The 24,563-nt window shown below is 43.8% G+C and overlaps 1 protein-coding gene across 6 annotated transcripts in view; it reads left to right on the forward strand.

Moving 5' to 3' along the window:
- LOC310707235 (schwannomin-interacting protein 1) overlaps window positions 1-24,563 on the forward strand; it is a 379,203-nt gene that overhangs the window by 230,475 nt on the left and 124,165 nt on the right. The window contains exon 1 of one of the 6 annotated variants that reach the window (XM_083504197.1): window positions 8,449-8,628. The exons of 3 other annotated variants lie outside the window; for them this stretch is intronic. In XM_083504197.1, coding sequence (XP_083360323.1) covers window positions 8,527-8,628 — 102 coding nt within the window. In that variant the 5' untranslated portion in view covers window positions 8,449-8,526. Of the gene's footprint in view, window positions 1-8,448; window positions 8,727-24,563 lie in introns of those variants that run through there. 2 more of the 6 variants (XM_083504198.1, XM_083504201.1) reach the window with 2 other exon arrangements.

Here is a 24,563-nt window from a genome sequence, read left to right on the forward strand (position 1 = left end):
CTTCTGCCATCCATATGACTGAGTTGCCCCAGGCACTCTGGGCAGCTCCCAACAAAATATTAATACCCCAAAACCTGAAACATTAAAAGCCTCCCTGTACAGGGCTGCCTTCAGATGTCTTCTAAAAGTAAGACAGATGTTTCTTTCCTTGACATCTGATGGGAGGGCATTGCACAGGACAGGCACAACTATCGAGAAAGCCCTCTGCTTGGTTTCCTGTAACCTTACTTCTCACAATGAGGGACCCGCCAGAAGGCCCTCAGAGCTGGATCTCAGTGTCCGGGCTGCCTACTACCTGACTTCTGAGGATGTACAATTTGAGAGGATGGAGTCAATTTGAGCCCCTTTTCAGATAATACACAAAGTACACATGGAGAAGACAGAGCAGGACTTTACTGCTGGTCGTACTCTAATGTTGCATGTGCCACTGGCCCTACCCCCTCAATGTTTACCCCTTTGTCATCGTCTTTTGCTCTCCCCTTAGTGTTTGTCACATGGGAGTCAAGAGGGCAGGGCCAGCTGCCCAGGCAGCATTGGATGTAGGGTCAAGCAGTACAATCCAACTCTCTCTTCTCTACATGGATATGAGATATTGGGTGTGTGGAAATAGTATGGAGTGCTTGCGCCATTGCCTGATGGAGCTTGTTGGAGTTGGTGGAGTTGTTGATTCCATTGCATTCCCATGTTGGATTGGGGTTGAGAGGTTGGCATCTTAAGAAGTTTATTTATGGTGGCCTGTTCTTGCCGTGCCATAATGCCAACATGGGTTTAGGTAGATGCCTCATGATGACAGAATTGCCACCCAAATAACTCCACAACACTTCCTGTTACTGCTGTGGTTGGTGTACAGCTGTTTTATTTGTCAGGTTGCATCAAAATAGTAGAAATACCTAGGGAAAACTTTACCCACCACAAAAAGCACTGTGTTTAGGGGAGGGGGAAACCTAAGCAAAAGTTCACCCGGTGGCATCATATTCTCATGCAATTGTTAAAATCACAGGAATCCTGCCAGGGGGGGGGGGGGAGATAGCAATTTAGACAGTGCTGTAAAAGGTGGCAGTGCTCCTACTTTGGATCCTGCCTACTTTTAGTCAAGACAAATGTGGCGAAATAACACTTGAGGCTGTCAGAAGGCATCAATTTCCATTCCAGCCTGTATTCATCACAATCAGTACTGTTTCCATTCTGCTGCAGTTCAGTTTAGACCAAATGCTATGTGGGATGGAAGGACCTGTGGGGGGGGGGTTGGGGTTGGGGGGTTGGGTGAGGTATAAAGTGTGGGGGTTGGCAGCGGGGGCTAGGCAGGGGTGGCGAGCAACATGAGCAGGGGCAGTAGGTGTCAGGGAACTGCCATCAGCTCAGAGGTGAGAGTTGTGTTACAGGGAGCCTCCAAAAATCTTGCGAAGCAGTTCCTCTTCCGGCGAGGAGGAAAGCCCCACCTCCAGTGGAGAAGAGGTGCAAGGACCAGAGGATGCCAGGGAGAGCCTTAACACCGCTTCTGGGCAAGCTGGAGAGGCAGGGAGCACGCCCTTGCCATCACCTATCCTGAGCAGTAGTCTTTGGTGCAGGGAGGGGTGGAAACAGTTGGGGGTGATGAGACTTTTATGCTGGGGGAGGTACAAAAACCAACCACTCCCGGATTCTGCTAGCGATTGAGCCGGACATGAACTTACGACACTCTTCACTGTAAATAGTTTGCACCAAGAATAAAGCCTGTAAAAGACAGGTCGGAGTCCTGCCTGGTTACTCTCGAGCAACCACAACAGCATCTGACAGTAGCCTAGTAACTTACATAACTTTATTTCATTTTAATGTAAGGGCGATGTGAAAACAAGGTTTTAAAAGTCATAAATCATGTATCATTTGCAGACTTAAAAACAACAACAATGTGAACAAATACCTATCATATATGCTTGGCTGATGTACATTCCTGACCACAGATAAACATGCAAACTGCAGCCGTTTCAGCTTCCTTTTCCATTTTTTTCTGATATCCCGACTTACAACTTCCATCGAGAAGGCAACCCTCCAAGCACAGGCTGCAGTGCAAAGATTTGTATCGAATTTGTGAATCGTGATTTATAGTTTAGATACAAATTTAGAAATAATTCCTATGATTTAACTGCAATTACAGTAGGTCTTGTTCATAGTGGGGAAGACTGTGAGGAGGGGAGTTGTGTGCCTGAACTCCAGCTGCAAACTGCTGATGGACAAGGCACCTCTTGCTCACCCTGCTTTGGGGTGTTTTATCTTTTAACCCAGATATTGTCCAGACACCGTACTAAGTAGGGAATGCCTTCAAGCAGAGGATTGTACACAGCAAAGTTGAGCACATGGCCCCACCAGCACCTTATTGCCATTTGCCTTGAGCAGAAAAGTTTGGATTCAGCAGATCTTGGGCTCTCCCTGTTAATAATAATAATAATTTGTTATTTGTACCCCGCCCATCTGGCTGGGTTTCCCCAGCCACTCTGGGCAGCTTCCACAGAGACCAAAAATGCACTAAAATGTCACACATTAAAAATTTCCCTGAACAGGGCTGCCTTAAGATGTCTTCTGAATGTCAGGTAGTTGTTTATCGCTTTGACATCTGATGGGAGGGCGTTCCACAGGGCGGGCGCCACTACCGAGAAGGCCCTCTGCCTGGTTCCCTGTAGCTTTGCTTCTTGCAATGAGGGAACCGCCAGAAGACCCTCAGTGCGGGACCTCAGCATCCGGGCAGAACGATGGGGGTGGAGACGCTCCTTCAGGTATACTGGACCGATGCCGTTTAGGGCTTTAAAGGTCAACACCAACACTTTGAATTGTGCTCGGAAACGTACTGGGAGCCAATGTAGGTCTTTCAAGACCGGTGTTATGTGGTCTTGGCGGCCGCCCCCAGTCACCAGTCTAGCTGCCGCATTCTGGATTAGTTGTAGTTTCCGGGTCACCTTCAAAGGTAGCCCCACATAGAGCGCATTGCAGTAGTCCAAGTAGTCCTGTTGAGCTGGGGCTGTGCTGGCATAAGTCAGATATACCAGCATTTAGTTCCTCAGCTCCACTCAGCTGGGATTCAGCAGGGGGACCTTAAACTGGTATAACTTATGCTGTGCAAGTCCCCAAAAAGTTGTGTTCAAGGGGCGAGACAGGATGGGGCAGTGAGAGATTCACACCCATTCCAAGCCCCATAAATCTCAGTCTGAGCTAGGGTAGGGCCCAATCCTCAAAACCTGGGTTCAGTCTCAGCTGCCACCCAGATGGCTGTAGCCTCGCCAGAAGCTCCTGAATGGAGTTTGGAATAGGGGTCACTTTTGCCAGGGTAAGTGCTAATTATGCCAGCTTCTTATAGTTAGGATTGCTTTGGCAGGCCAGGCCAGCCCTCTGTAATGTACTGTTGTGGATACTGTGCAGGAAGGAGCAGACACCCTCTAAGATTGCAGAATTGCAAAGATGGCTTTACTTTGCTCGGTACATCTTATATCACTATCACTTGTGCCAACTAGTGACATGAAGTGTAAGTACCAGATCCCATATATTACACCCTGCAGGAAACAAAATGCTCTGCCATTTGACAGAGAAGCAACCACCATACACTCAGTAGGTTCATTCTCCATAAAGCCCAGAAAGTGTCATTTGGGCGAAGGCCCTCCATTTACAAGCAAGTACTGTCCTAGTCTAATGGTTAAATCTAGCACTGCTGGCAAATCTGCCCAAGCAAGAATGTTTTTGCTATGCTAGTTAAACATTTCCCCCACTTATGAGCATGCTTGAAACCATCCTGCTGGTCTGTGCTGTTGGAAGGCAGGGAGTTAATGTGGCACAGGAGAACTGCTGCTTCGAAAGTGGGAGGCAGGCGGTGGCAGAGGTAGCTCCGAGGAGAAATAGCTTTGCAGGGGAGGAAAAAGCTGATACCATGGATTCTGGCGGAAGATAAAAAAATTTTTGATTTGTGTGCTTATGGGTGGGCTTGAGGGAGCTTTAAAGAAGCTGGCAGGGCAAAGCTCCAAATTTAGCATTAGAGGCAACAGCAACCAAAAAATAAAATAAAACCAGTCTGAGTTTCTTTCCTTTAATCATTTGGGAGTTGTCAGTAATATTTCCTAATATGCAACCTGACTCTGCTCTTTTTTCCCCTAACCACCAGCTCGCTTTAGATATAAGGAAAACATATTATCACATGCTGGTTAGGACTGATGGGACTTGTAGTCTAGAGCATCTGCAGGGCACCAAGCCAGTGAAGGCTGTTCTTGTCTAACCACCAGCTCCTAACTGCACTGAGTATGAAACCGTCTTCCTCTCACATCACTAGTCACCCTGTCCGTGATGGTGGCTTTTGCCACCATGAAAGGGCAGCAAATGGCGATTTATTTAATTCATTGTTGTTGTGTTTTTACTGCCAGGGAGGGGCCAAGGTACTTGTGAATGGGTGGCACTGTGGTCTGTCTGAACCACTGAGCCTCTTGGGCTTGCCGATCAGAAGGTCAGTGGTTCAAATCCCCGCAGTGGAGTGAGCTCCTGTTGCTCTGTCACAGCTCCTGCCATCCTAGCAGTTCGAAAGCATGCCAGTGCAAGTAGATAAATGGGTACTGCTGTGGTGGGAAGGTAAACGGCATTTCCGTGCACTCTGGCTTATTATTAGATCAAATTTTCATCTCCAATTAATAATCTCCAATTAGTGCAGACATATATCAAAAACTTCTGAGGCTCTTGCGAAACACCAGCTCTTATATCAGCCTCATGGGTCACATTCTGCCTGCACGAAAACCTCCCTGAGTGTGATTTCCATTTGCCGACTGTGCTTCATTTGTTTTATGTCCTAAATGAATGTGTTTGGTACTTTAAATGTTTCTTAAATGTGACATGATCGGCAAATGCATCTTGTAAACTTTTCCTAATGAAGTTACTGCACACCAGGACTACAGCCGAATTTTTGCTGATGGAGCAATTCAAAAACTTTGCAATAAATTTACATCAAGTATAGAAATGTAATATAATTGATCATAAAAAGCTGTGAGTTTGTGCTGTGATTTTATTCAAAGAAATTCCCTGCTGGTGAAATGCCGTTTAGCAATTCAGAAAACATGGCCAAGATTTCCAACTGTCTAGTCGTAAGCTGAACAGCAGGGACTGGATGAGGCATTAGCCTCCTGTAGACGAGCTAATTGTTAGATCTTATTTTAAATTAATAAGTGTCATCCATATATGAGAAAAAACTTATAGGCCTTTAGAGACAAATAGAGCTTTAGTATGAGGATGCAGTTGCTATGATGATTGTTTCTATTCTCTAGAAGATATAGGTTAAGAAGATTCTCGTGTGGATGGTTTAAGATATACCTCAGGCAAGGTAATTCTATTTACACTCAGTGACTGTGCCAGACAGAAGAAGAAAACCCAAAATTTCACTGAATGCAGAAGCAGCATTATTTTGTCCATCAAAAAACCAAACACACTCCATCCCATCAGAGTTGTTTATGTTAGAGGATATGTCTCCAGTACACATCAGAGAGTGAACTTTTCATGTGTTGATGTCAAGGTTCAAGTTGGCATTGAATTCGACTCAGCACCAATTCTGTCTCGTTTCCGAGCACAATTCAAAGTGTTGGTGCTGACCTTTAAAGCCCTAAACGGCCTCGGTCCTGTATACCTGAAGGAGCATCTCCACCCCCATCGTTCAGCCCGGACACTGAGGTCCAGCGCTGAGGGCCTTCTGGCGGTTGCCTCATTGCGAGAAGTAAGGTTACAGGGAACCAGGCAGAGGGCCTTCTCCGTAGTGGCGCCTGCCCTGTGGAATGCCCTCCCATCAGATGTCAAGGCAATAAACAACTATTTTACTTCTAAAAGACAACTGAAGGCAGCCCTCTTTATAGGGAAGTTTTTAATGTCTGATGCTATATTGTTTTTAATATTCAGTTGGAAGCCTCCCAGAGTGGCTGGGGAAACCCAGCCAGATGGGCGGGGTATAAATAAATTATTATTATTATTATTATTATTATTATTATTATTATTATTATGTCTCATCCAAGTCAAATTCATGTAAATGGGTTAGTGGTTTGTGAACAACAGCAAGGCATCACTGGAAGTGTGTGAGACTGGGGTGGAACCTAAGGCCCAGGAGCCAACTGAGGACCTCTGGGGCTTTCCTACCTAGCCCTTAGGATTCTTTCCAAGCCATACCTACTTATAAGCCACACCCCTTCAGCACAGGCCATACCCCTCACCTTTCCTGTTCTTCACCCTCCTTTAAAAGGTAAAGGGGCCCCTGACCATTAGGTCCAGTCGTGACCAACTCTGGGGTTGCGGTGCTCATCTCACATTATTGGCCAAGGGAGCCGGCATACAGCATACAGTCATGTGGCCAGCATGACTAAGCCCCTTCTGGCGAACCAGAGCAGCACAAGGAAACGCCGTTTATCTTCCCACCGGAGAAGTACCTACTTTATCTACTTGCACTTTGATGTGCTTTCGAACTGCTAGGTTGGCAGGAGATGGGACCGAGCAACGGGAGCTCACCCCGTCGTGGGGATTTGAACCGCCAACCTTCCAATCGGCAAGTCCTAGGCTCTGTGGTTTAACCCACAGCACCACCCGCGTCCCTCACCCTCCTTTAGACTTTCTCAAATGCAACCCTGTGCATGCATAGAAACCTAGCTTTTGGACTATGGATTAGTAGAATCCAATCCAATACCATTTCATGCTACGGTCCCCTTTAAAAAACCTCATTGCAGACAACATTAGAAGTCTTTATAGCATATGTATTACTTTTCCATCAAATGAAAGTTGTATATATAATTTAGATATTGATAGAGGTTTTTTCTTCACTATCAGTATTATGCTATTATTTCAACATGTTTATCAATCTTATATTTATAAGAGATATTATGGGTGCAATCCTGAAGCTTAAATATGCCAAGATGAGTAATGTTAGGATCCAATGGATCTCTGGCTGAGCCAAGCCTGGCAGATCTCCCCAAAAACAAGAAATGGAGAGAAATAAAAAATGGCAGATTTGCCCATCCCTAGCATAATCAATAACTCTTCCAGCTTGTTCTGAATAATGTGTGGATCTGTTCTGATTCCCTGGTAGACAGCTACGCCTGAGCATCCTTTGTGCATTGAAAGTTTCCAAGTCACTGAAAGTGGTAATTCCATTTTATTCTGCCCTAGTCAGACCTCATCTAGAGTACTGCAGCCAATTCTGGGTGCCACAATTTTAAAAAGATATAGACAAACAGGAGCAAGTTCTGAGAAGGGCAGTGTAAAAAGTACAAATAGTGGGTGCCTGTCATATTGTTGTTGAGATTTGTATATCGCCCTTCACTAATAATAATAATAATAATAATAATAATAATAATAATAATAATAATTTTATTATTTTTTATTATTTCTATCTCACCCATCTGGCTGGGTTTTCCCAGCCACTCTGGCAAGCTTACAGTAGATCTAAGGGCAGTTCGCAACATAAAAATACAGTATAAAAAACACAAAATACATAATAAAAACAAGAACAAAAACATGGATGAGGAAGGTCTTACTCCAAGCTGATCTGCCATTCAGAAACAGCATCCACAGTCAAAGTAGAACAAGGATGTTATGACACAAAAAAGGGGCAGCCACAGTGAAAGCCCTGCTCCAACTAACTGAGGAGTGGGCTTGTGGGATCTATGGAACTTGCAGAAGTTTATCATGTGCATGATATGAGATGTACGTGAACAATACAGAAAACTAGAACATATTCGTGAGTTTGTAGAGTATTTCTTTGATCTCCCCCTTTAAAAATAAAAATAAAGGGGGTTTTTTCCAGTTGTCTGAACTTTGAAACCATTGCGAAAAGATAAAAGAAATTAATTGTATTTTTTTAAAAAAAGGAAAAGTGAGATCTCAAATTTTTCAAGCACATTAATTACGTATGGATTTCATAACTGACGTTATACTTCCAAACTGCATTTGGCACATAAGCAGTATGCAAGCTGAATGAGTAATTATTACTTTATTTCCAACCACTTTCACATAATAGCCAGCTCTATTCAAATGGCCTTTGTTATCTTCAGAGCCCAATCCTATGCATGTGTATAGGATTGCAACCAGAGAGGTCAGTTTACAGAAGAGTATATAATTAATATCATTGAAAAGAGAAAAGGGAGGGGGGGAAACCTGTGACATATGTCTTCAATGTGTATTGTTAAAGGCATACGACACAGCTATTTCTTCTTTTTAAAAAAAGGCAAAATGAAAAAAGTCGTGCTGCATTAAATGATTTGAAGCATATATACTGGGAGTGGTGGAAGGGAAGGCATCATGAATAATTCAGAAGAGAGACGGGATTTTCCTTGCAAGGTCGATGAATGAAAAAGACAAGGCTTTAGGACAGATCAGCTCATATTCTTTCAGCGCTGTTGAGAGATCACCATCCATCTGGAGGGTTAAGGCAAGTTCATGCGACGCAGCGTACCAGCTCCAAGAAAAGATTATATTGAAATCTATTGGCACCAGGTTGTGCTTCAGTGGGAGCCTAACAGCTGCTGGGAAGGGCTGAAGTCTGCATGCTTGATGCCAAGTGAATTGGAGTCTATTTTTGAACTCAACTTCCATATCCTGAAGGAATGGTTATCAAAAGGAAAGAGAGGCGATGAACAATACCCCAGGCAGCCGGTACGGAGAACAGGACCCTACTTTATTTATTCCATTGAAATGACTGGAATGTCTTACAAAATGGCTTGAAAGAGAAGGTCTGTTTGTGTAAGATGAATGTGAGTATTGCTAAAGGGTTTGGGGGGGGAGTGCTTTCAAATCATTTCTGCCTTTAATAATGGCCATTTGATTTCCCCTGAAACTGACGACAATAGCAATTGTAGGAGGCAACGTGTTTAAACGGTGCATGGACTCTTCCAGCCTCTTAGAATGGAACTTTTTGCTTGGCTTTTTTGCAAACTATGTCCACAGATATTCCAGCTCAGGGTCTGAACGGAAATTGAAGGCATGGGAACAAATAAAAGCCACAGCCCCATGAATGCATTTCAGATTTTTGCACTCTTTAATTGGATCTCGGTGGTACCTAATCTGAAAGAGAACACTTTTTTATTTTTAGAATTTCAAATGCCTAAAGTGGCCCAGCACAAAAATATACCCTGGTTAGCTTTCGCGGCTGCTTGAAAAGGCAGGAAGCAAATAGCAAAATTATGATTTAGTGCTATTCATAATCAATTATGCAGGCTTTGCAACTTTGAGAGGCAGGAAAGCTGAAGCCTGCGGCTAGGCTAATTTAGAAGGGCAATTGCTAATTACGTATAGGGAAATAGTGTTAGAATTGGAAAATTTAAAAATTAGGTACAGTTTGAACAATATATGCAAGATTCATTTAGGGATAAATCCTACCTCCTTCTATTAAATGTGATTTTCTTGGCTGGATTGATCTGATCTATTACTCATGCTGTTTCTAAATACTGGGTATGCAAGAGGATTCTTAAACCCTTGGCTTTCAGGCTTTGGCTGGGTTATTTTGTGATCCAATAATTTTGGTATTGGAAATAATTATGGGTCACACATTTTAAACTGGATTTATTTTGTACTTTATAAAAATGCCTTTAAGTAGCTTTCTTCCAGCTAGATTTACAGTCCACCACAGCTGCTATTATTCATCATCATCATCATCATCATCATCATAGAATTTAAATACCGCCCTATACCCTGAGCTAGCTGGAGATATGAATGATGTAGCTTTAATTCAAAGTTGCTAACAGAGTTTTATCAGAGGAAATGTTCTAATCAATCAACTTGTGTGTATTTACATGAAATAATACCATTTGGATATGTGGCCTTTGAAATGCATGAAAACAAAGTTAGCTTCTATCAATTAGTCCAATTTCCATAGGAATAGGTGAAAAGGTTGATTACTTCCCCAACCCCGGGGGGGGGGGGGGAGCCCATCTTCACATTACAGCCTGTGAACCAAACATTAACATGAAGCCAAATTTTTCTGGATGCCAGCGAAAAATATCCCCAAACCCCATAAACTGCTAGTTGTGGTGTTATATACATTACACTGTTAAAATGATTCTGGATGCAGTTCAGTATCCCTAACGGGAAGAAAGCCCCCATTGAATTGAATGGGACTTGTATAGGATAGTGCTGTCCATGAAATAAAGTGAAGGCACTGTCCACATTTCTCTAAAGTTAGCCTTAATACTTATCTGTGCAAGGTAGCTTAGGAATATTATCCCCAAATTTCAAGTGTCTGGTTAAGGCTGGGAGAAGTGTGGGCCACCTAAGGCTGCCTACCGTATAGCAAAGGGAATAAATTTGAAGCGTGGGCTTCCTATTTAGTGTCCCACACCCTATTATGTTATGCTAGTTTTCAAGTCATGAGTTGTAAAGCTCATTTATGCAAACCACAGTTTCCAATGCAAGCAATTCAGTCTTGTACTGAAAAGGGAGGTTGCCCATCAGCCTTTGTGGCGAGAAGCTGCTGTAAAGAATTGTTGTGATGGAGCTGGCTTTCCTACATCAATTTTTTTCTTTCTTGTTCACTTCCCAAATTCATGAATAGCAGAGGCACATAACCTTCCTCCTCGTGACCCCTAATTACCGCTACATTTTGCAATAAGATAAGAGCTTGCTTCACAAACCTATTCCCATGCATAGGGGCTAAATTTATGGAGCGCAGGACCACTTCTCGTGGCCACCCCCCTGATGTCATGCCCTCTGCTGGCATTGCCCTTATGGTTGCATATTCACTGAGGACATCTGGAAGGCACTCCTGGAAGAAGCAGACCATTTAGATCCCTTCCAGTTCATTCCAGACCTCATCATGGGACTGAAACTGCCTTGCTCACACTGGCCGATGATCTTCAGCAGGCTAGGGACAAAGGTGAGAGTTGTTTCCTAGTTCTGCTGGATCTCTCTGTGGCTTTTGAGACCATCAACCATAACATCCTTCTGGACCGTCTAGAGGGGCTGGGAGCTGTGGGCACTGTTATACAGCGGTTCAGCTCCTTCCTCCTGGGCCGTGTTCAGAAAGTGGTGGGGGGGGGAATGAGTGTTCAGACCCCTAGGCTCTCACTTGTGGGGTGCCACACGGTTCTGTCCTCTCCCCCATGCTTTTCAACATCTACATGCAGCCGCTGGGAGAGATCAACAGGGGGTTTGGGCTGGGTGTTCATTAGTATGCGGATGATACCCAGCTCTAACTCAGAACCAGTGAAGGTGGTGAAGGTCCTGCGTGAGTGTCTAGAGGCGGTTGGAGGATGGATGGCGGCTAACAGATTGAGGTTGAATCCTGACAAGGCAAAAGTGCTGTTTTGGGGGGACAGGAGGCGGGAAGGTATGAAGGACTCCCTAGTCCTGAAGGACCAGGTCTCCCTAGTCCTGAAGGACCAGGTCTCCCTAGTCCTGAAGGACCAGGTGCGCAGCCAGGGAGTCATTTTGGACTCACAGCTGTCCATGGAGGTGCAGGTCAATTCTGTGTCCAGGGCAGCTGTTTATCAGCCCCATCTGGTACGCAGGCTGAGACCCTACCTGCCCGCAGGCTGTCTCGCCAGAGTGGTGCATGCTCTAGTTATCTCTCGCTTGGACTACTGCAATGCGCTCTATGTGGGGCACACCTCTGAAAGTGAAACTACAACTAATCCAGAATGCGGCAGCTAGACTGGTGACTGGGAGCGGCCGCTGAGACCACATAACACCGGTCTTGAAAGACCTATATTGGCTCCCAGTATGTTTCCAAGCACAATTCAAAGTATTGGTGCTGACCTTTAAAGCCCTAAATGGCCTCGCTCCAGTATACCTGAAGGAGCGTCTCCAGCCCCATCATTCTACCTGAACACTGAGGTCCAGTGCCAAGGGCCTTCTGGTGGTTCCCTCACTGTGAGAAGCCAAGTTACAGGGAACCAGGCAGAGGGCATTCTCGGTAGTGGCACCCACCCTATGGAACGCCCTCCCACCAGATGTCAAAGAGAACAACAGCTACCAGACTTTCAGAAGACACCTGAAGGAAGCCCTGTTTAGGGAAGCTTTTAATGTTTAATAGACTTTGTATTTTAATATTCTGTTGGAAGCTGCCCAGATTGGCTGGGGAAACCCAGCCAGATGGACGGGGTATAAATAATAAATTATTATTATTATATTATTTTAAAAGGGCCTGTGTACACGTAATTGTGTCCACGTAGGCTTCCACTCAGTTGAGGACCTGGATCGTGCAGGATTTTTGGTCACGTGGAAGGAAGCCTATACAGTGGTACCTCTGGTTAAGTACTTAATTCTTTCCAGAAGTCTGTTCTTAACCTGAAACTGTTCTTAACCTGAAGCACCACTTTAGCTAATGGGGCCTCCTAATGCCGCTGCGCCGCTGGAGCACAATTACTGTTCTCATCCTGAAGCAAGACCCAAGGTAATATTTATGGGTTAGCGGAGTCTGTAACCTGAAGCGTATGTAGCCTGAAGTATATGTAACCCGAGGTACCACTGTACTACAGCTTTTCAGATGCCCACACTGAATATGTGAACACAGGAAGTGAAGGTTGCAGTGCTGGAGAGGCATCTAGAAAGCATGGTCCTCTTCCTCCTCTGCTACACATTTAGCACTATGAATGGAGGGAAATTTGTGAAGAAGTTAAGCTATAGAGCTGTTCTGAGGATAATGGAGGGAGGCTGAGAGCCATGTATGCCACTTTAAGCACAATGGTGGAAAGCCTATGGTAGACCAGGGCTGGCATCTTTCAGCAATGAGGACCAGCAATGAAAATTCTAGTCAAAGAACCACCCGAATCTGACACAGGAAGCAACTGCTTTTGAATGTCTAGTTTTTTATTTATTTTTTAGAAGCACTTATAAATCACTCAATCAAAGTAGTGTATGTAATACACTATAGATGAAAACACTGCTAATATCCACAAATCATTCACTCTAACCTTCTCAAATGTTTCTCTTCTCCAAACATCCATTCAATAAGCCGGGATTGCCAACCTTTTTGGGTCTGTTTTTGAAAACCGAAAATGTTCTTCCAAGCATAATTTCAGTGGGGGGAGGGGACCCTGCGAATGCCTAAAATGTCAGCTATGGGTGCATGTGCACCGATGAGCACCATGTTGGCAATTCCTGAGAAAGTTGTCTGTCTGTGACGTAATTTGCTGTGTGTGAGAGTGTGCACAAAACACATTTGCACATATGTAAATTTATACAGATTACATCTCACTTGCAGATTCTTTCCTCAGTGCAATACTCATTTCTATGATAGAGCGATAGATAGCAGTGCGATCTTAACCCTCACTACTCATACGTAAATCCTGTTTAATTCAATGGGACTTACTCCCAAGTAAAAGGTGTTGTCAAGACTTCAGCCTTAATGCTTTCACTTTCCTTTTTACTGTTACTTGGTGCAGGCAAAATGATACAGACGAACGTCTGGGAGACATTATACGATGAGCCAAGAACGAAAAGGAAGCAGGCTTTAAAACTGCCTTTTTCTAAATTAGATCTGTAGGCAGCTATCATTGTCAGTCTGTGTCTCTGTCTTTAGTAATATGATCTAGGGAAATCAAAGGAACAATATAATGTGTGTCACATTTCATGCATTTGGAGGCTTATCATAGATAGATAGATAGATAGATAGATAGATAGATAGATAGATAGATAGATAGATATAGATAGATATAGATATAGATATATAGATATAGATATAGATATAGATATATATGCATATATATATATATATATATATATATATATATATATATATATGCTTTCGTAGATTTTCACGGGTACAGGAATGCAGGTTTTGGTGTCTTCGGGTGTCTTCCCGTGTAAGAGTTGGGGTGTCTAGGCGACGTTTCGACGAGGTCTCACACACACTCGTCGACACCAAAACCTGCATATATATATATATATATACACACACACACACACACACACCCTGCCATTCAAGATTTCCTTGCATCCCTCACTCATAACTCAGAAGAAGACTCCAGAGTTTTAGATATGTTGTACTCTAGGGAAAATGATAATTTATATTTTATTCTGTGCAAAGATAACATTTGCATAAATTATTTTGTGTTGTGAGATGTGCTAATACTGCCAAGATGGCTACATTTTTCCTGGCTACATTTCCCACATATCCTGTGGGGTACTGCGGAGAGTAGTAGCTCAAATGGCCATCTCGGCAGCAAAGCCACCTGCAACGGTGGCACTTTGCTGGGACTAAGAACAACTGTTTACAAACCATCTGAAGGAACATACGAAGTTGCCTTATACTGAGTCAGACTACTGACCCATCTTAGCACAGTGTTGTCTAACAGTGGCCAAGAGTGATGGACAAGGACTGAGGAGATCCCAGACAAAATGAAAGCAAGTAAGGTGCCGTGGATAGAGGGTCAGACTAGACCTGGCAGACCAGAGTTCAAATACCTACTCAGCAGTGAGTGACCTTGGGCCAATCACTATCTCTCAGCCTATCCTACCCACAGAGTTGTTATGAGAGGTGTGCATGCCATGTTGAGCTCCTTGGACAAAAGGTGGGATATTAATAATAAATCATCATCATCATAAACCATTCCACCATGAATCTCACTGGGTGATCCTGGTCACTATCTTTCAGCCTAAGCTACCTCACAGGGTAGGCATAAGGATAAAATGAGGAGGAGGCAAAGAAGAAGAAGAGTTTGGACTTGATATCCCGCTTTATCACTACCCGAAGGAGTCTCAAAGCAGCTAACATTCTCCTTTCCCTTCCTCCCCCACAACAAACACTCTGTGAGGTGAGTGGGGATGAGAGACTTCAGAGAAGTGTGACTAACCCAAGGTCACCCAGCAGCTGCATGTGGAGAAGCGGAGATGCGAACCCTGTTCCCCAGATTACGAGACTGCCGCTCTTAACCACTACACCACAGTGGCGAATCATGCATACCACTTTAGACACATTCTCCAGAGTCTCAAGCAGAGCTATTTCCCATCCCTTGGAACTGGGACCCACTGGATGTCTTGCATCTCTATCTCTGGCTTTTTCGCTCTCTCCATGTAGAATATCATCTTCCCCCAGTGGTGCATGTGATGTTGATCTATACATCTTCTGGTCACGTGAGCCTGAGAAACTCCAGCATGCCCCTTCTCATGTAGGCAGTCCCCCAGAAGCATGTCCAATGAGTGCATTCCCTCTTCCTGGCTGGGCCAGACAAAGACACACACACACAAACACACACACACACACACACACACACACTATTTTCAGAGATAGGAAGATGCAGTCTTTTATCGATCTGAACTGACTTCTTCACAGCAGTGAGAAGCAATGGAGTTTATAGAGCTAAAATTCCCGGTGCTCTTAACTGACTACGGTTCCCATAAACCTTTGGGGAAGTGCATGTCCTTTAAATTTATGGTGTGTACACAGATCTGTTAAAATAATAATAATCCCACACCTCTGAAGTATAGGAACATTGACACACTGCTGTCAAATGCCTAATTGTTGTTTAATTTTTCTTTAGAAGGATTTGTAAACCACTTGATCCATGAGCCCTTTAAGCAGAGTACATAATTATAGTCCAGCTAAAATCCACCAAACTAATGTGCGTGCACACACACACACACACACACACAAGATAATTATCAGTAGAGCACAGATAAAATCAGTAAAACATTTAAAACAAATCTAGGTAACTAAATTAGAGTTCTGGTTAGGTGTGCTGAAATAAAGAATAAAAAGCTTCCAGCGGATCTCTAAAACAATATAGTGAGGTTGCCTACCTAACGTCAAAAGGCAGCAAATTCCAAAGCACAAGTGACGCCAGGCTAAAAGATTGACACCACACAATTGCAGACTGAACATTATGTGGCACCAGTAAAAGTTTCAGTTCCTCAGAGGGAAGGATGTAGGACGGTAGGACTTTCTTAGCATACGGTTTAATAAATAAAATGCCTTCGAAGATTGCATGTGTGTAGGTCAGGGCCAGACCTTGAGTGTTTTGGCACTGTAAATAAAACATTAAGTTGGTACAGAAGGCTCTCTCCAGTCCCCAAATACACACACAGAGTTTTCAAGGAGCTGCTCATAACTCCTGTTTCCTCTGTTGATCAGATTTATGGGACGAGAGCAAACATGAGTTTTGTCCTACCCCATCCCAGCAAATTTTGAAACCAGACACTTCTGCTCTTGGCATCTGTCTGCTTCCTGCGGCCCAGCTACGGCTGCCAACCTCTGTTATATCTAAAGCAGGCATCCCCAACCTGCAGCCCTCTAGATGTTTTGACCTACAACTCCCATGATCCCTAGCTAACAGGACCAGTGGTCAGGGATGATGGGAATTGTAGTCCAAAACATCTGGAGGGCCGAAGGTTGCGGGTGCCTGATCTCAAGCTTCCACTTGAAATAACGCTTGGAATCCATGTGCGCTGTTCACCTGGACTTCATTTCCCCACCTCCCCAGCTCCCTCCTTGTGATGGCATTCACTGGGCTGAGAGTTCTTCTGCTCTCCTTCATTTGCTGCATCATCAAATGGGTCTTTCCCCCCTCCATCCCAAAATTTGCTGGCCTTGAAAACTGTGCAGGGGGCCTTTCTAATCAACAAGGTCAACCTCTTAATAATAATAATAATAATAATAATAATAATAATAATATCTTTATTCTTCTGTCCTTTGGTTTGTCTGTGTTGCTTTCGCTGCTGTTATGGATAAAATCATCACATCCACTTTGGGTTATGACATGCACATATTATTTAAACTCTGATGAAATAAGGAAAAGCAGTTCAGGGAGGTTGCATTTTGAGTGGAAGGATGCTTAATTTTTTCACTACTAACCGTTTACACTTCATCTCTTTCCCCCTCCCCACTCCCACCCACCTTTTCCCGCTTGTGAGATTTTAGATGTGTTTACTCTTGCAAATGTGCCCTTACACATGTCATACCTTGTTAAGCCCTTTGCATCATCCTATCAGGTAGACTAGCACATTTCCTTAGTACAGTTACACATCACCCCAATCTCCAAGCGGCACAAGATTTCAGGGGTATCTGGCACACTTACCAGGAACTGTGTTTCCTTTTGGAACATAAAGGCTCCAACATATTAAAGGCAAAAACCAAAACATCATCTTCCGTTACGCCATCTTCCACTTTTTTTCTCACGAGTGGATGGCAGCCATTTTGGGCGCCATGATCTTGTGCGATTTTGTGTTGCGATTTCCCCCTGAAAAAGCGTTTTTGCAGGCACAGGGTGCTGTGTGAGAACTTGGCCTTGGGAAAAACACATTTTTTGGGGGTGAGGGAATCATGGCATGAAATCACATGAGATCACAGTGCCCGAAATGGCCATCGTTTCTCTCACGAGAAAAAATGGTCTGTCCAGTTTTTCCAGAGCACTTGCTAGGTATGTGATATATGATTTATTTACACATATATACAACCTGAACCTAGATGAAGAGAGTGCAGCGGATTCACATCCTAAGAGGGTTCTGTTCCTTCCATTGCTGCAGCCTCAAATTCCAAGAGACCCCAATCATTGTTCTGACCTTCTTTGCAGCCTAAAACAGACTGCCTGTCTTCTGCTCTGCCCCATTCTCCAGCTTGCAGAATTGACACTTTTCCCCTGTTTGCCTACCTCATTGCCCAATTCAATTCTGCAGCCACCCCCCTGAAACTCTGACCTTTTGTCTCTGCTAACTATCACCTCAGGGAGGGGCTTTCCCCATTTTGTGTCTGGCCCAGAGACTCTCTTTTAACAGCCTTCTTAATGGGTTAATGGATCGGCCATTCCGGTGATTACCTCTTGATGGTACTTCTGTTAGGCGGTTTCCTGGACTCAGAAAAACTGGTTTACATTCCAGCCCCCACTAGATCCAAGAATTCAGTCGTTTTCTTAAATTCCAACCCTTTACTGAATCCAGATATTTCAGGGGAGTTTTGCCCCCCACCCAAACTTATAACATCATGTACTCAGACTTTCAAAGTATTGTGAAAATGTAGGAAGCTTGGTGAGCGGAAGCAGCAGCATTTATGTGGTTTGAGGTTAGCAATTATCTCGGAGAATGATAAAGCAATTTTCTGGTGCGTCCTTGATATAGTTTCAGAAAAGCCTCAGGGATATATATTCATCTGGGTGCACTGGAGTTAACATGAATGAATCCCTATGCTTTGAGATAAAATTATAACCCTGCGGCAATTGACTAATTTTATTAAAAAAAGATCTTGCTGATCGGGCATCTAGTAAATGGTGTTGATATATTATTCAGGCAGAGTAATGACTGGATACTGAGTTAGAGACACTATCCTGCTATGAGGGCTTGTGGGGCTGTGTAAGGGTTTGTGTTGCTTATATATTTATTTTATAATTTTTGTTATTTTGGAGGGTATTGTTTTCGTTACCTGTTCTTCATTTTCAGAACACGTCGCCTTTTCAGCAAGGCCTGTGCTGTGCTCAACATCTAAAATGACAGCGTTGTGTGTGGTTAAAAATGATTTGGGAGTCACATACTTCACATACTAGTTTTCTCAGAAACACAGCCAGGTCTGAGGGGAGAGGCTGGTGAGGTGGGGTTGCCCTGCTCCTTTTGTCACTGCTCTGGAGCTCACACACCCCAAAGATAGCATCTGATTGGCTGAGCTCGCTGCCACTCATCCTAGGGTGGCAATGATTGAAATTAAAATGTTGTTGTTGTTGTTTAGTCGTTTAGTCATGTCCGACTCTTCGTGACCCCATGGACCAGAGCACGCCAGGCACTTCTGTCTTCCACTGCCTCCTGCAGTTTAGTCAAACTCATGCTGGTAGCTTCGAGAACACTATCCAACCATCTCGTCCTCTGTTGTCCACTTCTTCTTGTGCCCTCCATCTTTCCCATCAGGGTCTTTTCCAGGGAGTCTTCTCTTCTCATGAGGTGGCCAGAGTACTAGAGCCTCAGCTTCACGATCTGTCCTTCCAGTGAGCACTCAGGGCTGATTTCCTTCAGAATGGATAGGTTTAATCTTCCTGCAGTCCATGGGACTCTTAAGAGTCTCCTCCACCACCATATTCAAAAGCATCAATTCTTCGGCGATCAGCCTTCTTTATGGTCCACCTCTTACTTCTATACATCACTACTGGGAAAACCATAGCTTTAACTATACGGACCTTCGTTGGCAAGGTGATGTCTCTGCTTTTTAAGATGCTGTCTAGGTAGGTAATAGCGGGCAACTGAAGGCAGAATTAACCAGTGTGACACTTCACTTTCTAACATGCTGCTACCTGTTGGCTCTCCATTCTCTCTGTTAGGTGCGGGACCCCGCACCCACCCAGGCTGTATGGTATAGACCTTGGACTTTGACCATATAACCCACTCTTAAGGGCACCACTAAATGCTGGTTTGTTGGGGGAGCTATGGCTGCTTAACATTGCAGGAAGTGCACTCTGCACATGGAATTCTTCTCCCACCACCTCACAAAACAGCTTCTGAGGTTTAACCCGGCTCCAATCAACCACAAATGAAGCAGAATTCAAAAGGCCAAATTGACCTGAAGAATTCCCTCCGCTCCCCAAGTATTTTTGTGTATAGACTAGTCACACAAATTGTACATGGTGTACATAATTGTACATGGGTGCCAGCAGGTAATGGTTCGCTGTTCTTAATTAGCCAGGCATAACCATAGTAACACCATTACCGTATTCTGTGCTACTGCACTTTCTTGTGGGTTTCGCCAACCTCTCTAACTTGTCGCAGAGCCGCCTCCTGTAAATCCATGTAGATCTGATAAACTGTGTCAAGTCAATAGTCAAACAGGCCCGCTGATAGTACTTCAGGTCAAGCTGTCAAAGTTATTTGAAGATAGGGCTGCCAAGCTAAAGCTTTATCCTGCTTTCAGTATATAAATACATCCAGCCTGACTGGGGAAAGTGGTTCACTGTGTTGTTCATCATGATGGGATGCCTGGGCCAAGGAACTATCTATCATTACATTTGCATCTCTCCTTTCCTCCATAGTTCTCTCCCTCTCCATTTTATCCTCACAACCACCCTGTAAAGCAGGCATAGGCAAACTCGGCCCTCCAGATGTTCTGGGACTACACCTCCCATCATCCCTAGCTAACAGGACCAGTGGTTAGGGATGATGGGAATTGTAGTCTCAAAACATCTGGAGGGCCAAGTTTGCCTATGCCCTCTGTAAAGGTAGCTTAGGCTTTGAGACACTAACTGGCCCAGGGTCACCCAGTGCACTTCATGGCTCACTGGGGATTTGAACCCTGGTCCCCTGGTCTCCCAGATCAGGCATTCTAACCACTACAGCACATTGGTTCCCATACTATGCTACTCAATGCGATGGACCAAAGAAAGGTTGTTGTAAACAAAATCTGCCCTTCTTCCCTTATGGGGTATCCAAGAGCCTGTATAGAGTCCTTAAGTGGGTTCCCTATTGGTAGAAAAAAATAACAGAGGCCAACCAGAGAATATTGAGAAGCAAAGCAGCTAGTAAGCCTGATCTTTATTAAAGTTATTGCAACAGGGTGCTCCCCTCACACGCAGGAGGGTGGAGGAGGACCCAGAACAAAGGTGTGCCTGCCTTTATATAAACATTTTAAATTCCCTGCCCTGGAGCTCAAGACCACCCCTCCATACATCATACATACATCACAGAAGGGGTGTAACTCAAGACCAACCCCCACAAACATCATACCTACATCACAGAAAAGGTGGTCTACAACAGAAATTTGAATGTTGTTGTTTTTCCTGTCTGCCAGGTTATCTGATAATGCCTTATCTGATTGCCTTTCCTGGTAGTCTGCCCATTCCTTTGAAATGTTGATTACTAAATTCCTATAACAAGGAAGGTTTTTTTCACCTCCTCCCTCCTTGCAGAGAAACATTTGGTCAGCTTAGGAGTCAAAATGGTTTCAGGACTGTCTTCCTGTGCTGCTTCAGACATGTGGTTTATATATTTATGTACATGTTTGCTTGGTATAATAATAATAATAATAATAATAATAATAATAATAATAATAATAATAATTTTTATTTATACCCCGCCCTCCCCAGCCAAGGCCGGGCTCAGAGCGGCTTACAAGCAATAATAAAAACAAGTTGAATGATTACAACTTAAAAACAAAATTAAAATACAACATTAAAATACTGAAACATTGAAACATTAAAATATTGAAACATTAAAATATTAAAATGTAGCCTCATCTAAGACCTTAAAATTATTATTACAAGGTATGGACATGGATACTGTCGTTAGCTGCTCCGGCTGTTTTGAACATTTACATTTTCGTTCTAACCCATGACTAGACATTTTGTTTGCCAAGGTGACCTGGCTTAAGCGTGGCTACGCTGTGGCTTTCTGTATAAACTGAGCAGTGCAATTAATCACCGGTTCCAGAGATCTTGTAACGCAAGTGAAACTGCTGTACTTAACATATTATTGGCTCATTGAGTCCAATCTCTTTAAATCAGGCAGCTCAGAGCATAATGTAAACACCAGGTAATGAATGAGATGGCAATAAGAGGCCCAAAGGATATGTTTGTGGGCATGCTCCAGTTGGTTTGCAGTTAACTGCCATTTTGTCTGTTGAGTGGCGCTCTGGGTTTCTTGCCCCTGCAGAATTAGATGCTTATGTCACCTAAACCATGCTAGCTAACAATCTCCAAACATGCCTGGAAAACGAATAAATGAGTTCTACATGTGTTTGAGCAGCCCTTGCTGTGCCCAGTGTATTTGAGGATCCGTACTCAGTGGTGGACCTACATTTGGGGGGCCTTGAAGCTTGAACTGTTATGGGAGCCCCTTCACAACCAGCAACGAGGTCTGGGTAACTCCTGTCATCTCCTTTACAACATCTGCGCCACTGACTCTCAAACCTAAGGATTGTTGAAATATATCTACAGCAAAAAGATTAATGAATTTGAGTCATGTGAGTCTACTAGACCCATTTTTTAAAAAAAAAGCAACATGAAGTAAAGCCGCTTCTGGGGGCCCTCCAAAATGAGCGGCCCTGAAGCTTAAGATTGATTAGTTTCATAGTGGATTCACCCCGTGCTTACTCAGAGTTAGGGGTGGGGGAAGATATTCGATTCAGTTTTCTCTTAGCAGTGAACCTGCCCAATTTCCACTCTACAGCGTTGGAGGAAAAATAATAATTTGTTCTTTTGTCAGGAGGTCACAGGCTTCAATCAAAGACGACTTAACTCAACGAGGCTTACAAGGATTGTACTCTAAATTTGTTAATAAACCTAACTGTTGAAACTGGGTCACTTTTACAAACATGCCCAGCTCGTGAGTCAGTGTGCATGGCTGATAACCGGAAGACTGGTGGTTCAAGCCCAGGGGCTGCTATGGGCAGGATTCCTGCATTGCAGCAGCTTGGACTAGCTGAACCTTCCAACCCTACAATTCTATGATTCTGTTACAGTCATACCTCGGGTTACAGATGCTTCAGGTTGCGCGTTTTCGGGTTACGGACGCGCCAAATCCCTGAAGTACTGGAACGGGTTACTTCCAGGTTTCGGTGCTCGTGCATGCGCAGAAGGACTAAATTGCGCTTTGTGCATGCACAGAGGTGCCAAATCGCAACCTGTGCGTGCGCAGTTGCGAACGCTGCGGGTTGTGAACGTGCCTCCCGCGCGGATCACGTTTGCAACCCGAGTGTCCACTGTATTCAGAACCCAGTGCAGAACAAGCCACTTCAGAATACATCTGTACAGTGGGAAAGAGATGAACCTTCATTGCAATAGTATGTGGGGAGGATAAGAAATGGGGTGTCTCATGTATACAAGAGAATCCCTATTTTGCATTTACAAAATGATGGGAGCTATTAACTGGTACAGCCTGTCCATTTCTAATATTTTAAAATGTCTGCTTGGGCTTTGACAGAAAGAATACAGGGTGTCTTTTTGTTAAAATTCTGTCATTCCAATCAAGAGGCGATTGTCACGGCATGCAGGGTCTTGCCATCCCATGAGGCAAGGTGGAGTGACTGCCTCATGAGATAGGATCCACCAAGGTAGTGGATCCCAATATCTATCTTTCTTCACCCACCCCCTTTGTTCCGGTCCCCTTCTTCCCTAGCGCCATCTTGGTGTCCACCTCAGGTGCCAAAATGCTTCGGTCTGGCCTTGATAACATGCATTGTTGGCATGGTATGAAGTGTTTTATTTCAGCAACTAAAAACTGAGTTGCAGAGATGTCATTGCTATGAATATATCTTTAGAGGAAAGGGAATGACAGAAAAGAAAGTAATGTTTTTCAGCCAGTAAACATCTGGAGGCAGGTGCTACAGTTTTTCCACTTCCTTTTCAGGATTGTCTCTTTTAAAAATAAGTTACTCCTGTACCACAAAACATGTTGAAGACTGATGTGAAAATGAACTTATCTGTCTTTGGAAAGAGAGATGCAGTCCCAGGAGCCATTTCCAGAGCTTTGCCAAGCATAGATCTTGTTTAAGGTCCTGTTGCATGAAAATTCATACCCTGCTTTGCCATATACTGTACCTGATTTTCTCACATGCATGATTCACAAGAACACACCCCAATCTCTACAAAGATTACAGGGAAGCAGTTCCTCCATAGTCATGTTTCTCATTCATGTTTACCTCTTAAGCTATGGCTCTGACATATTGTGAATGATGACTTCAGGCTGGCTATTAATGTAAAGCTGGATCAGTATATTTCACTTGTGAGTGTTTATTAAAGCATCTACTTCTGCTCATCTAGACGAAACAATTTTCCTACAAAGGAATGCAAATGTTGAAATCACACATGCCGGGCTGTGCTTTCCAAAATATGCAATCCGCCTACATTGCAGTTCAGGAGCTGTTGAAAGATGAGGCTTCAGCCTTGCAACAGCTGTGTAAAGTAAATAGATAAAGCTATCAAGAGCTGGATTAAATTTGTACTGATCCTTATATAATTGAAGTGCCACACGTTGAATGCTGATTATGAAGGCATTTCAAATAGAGCTGGTTTATTCAAGATGCTAGGCACTGATGTCTGTAGGAAAGTGAATACTTTCTAGCCAGTACTTCACAAATACACTTCTCTTCATATTTTTCGCCAGGACAGACCCTGGCTGCTTTCCCATCAATCCATGTATTTTAAAAGAGGATTAGATGAATTTGTGGAGGATAAGGCTATACTAGTTTCTGGAAATTGCCAGTGGGAAGAATGCTGATGCATTCAGGTTCAGCTTGCAGGCTTCCAATACACATCTGCTTGGCCACTATGGGAGCAGGATTTTGGACTAGATAGGCGCTTGGTCCAATCTAGCAGAGCTCTAGCCCCAAATAACCTAGCAACTCTCCTGGTTATTTAATTTAACTAGCTTTAATTCCTCTGCTTGAATCTGAATTTTCTCAATCATTCAGTCTCCTCTGAAGTTGCTATGTCTGTCAGTCTGTCTTTCTCTCCTTATCTCTGCTTCAAGCTCAGAAATTGCTGCCTTACAAGAACAGTCAAGATAAGGTTTCCCAGTGATGGCTGCTCTGTACTCCTCAGGGGTTATAAACTATGCCCCTTATTCTGCCCATCCCTCCTGGAAGCACTGAAGGGAACAGAAAGCAGGAAAGGTTTCCATTTTGTTAGCTGCTTCCTTCCCCACCCCCAGTTTAGAAATTCACTGGGATTTAGAAATGTCACACTTATAAATTC

This window comes from Podarcis liolepis, assembly GCF_965112155.1.
Source record: "Podarcis liolepis genome assembly, chromosome: 5".
NCBI lineage: Eukaryota > Metazoa > Chordata > Lepidosauria > Squamata > Lacertidae > Podarcis > Podarcis liolepis.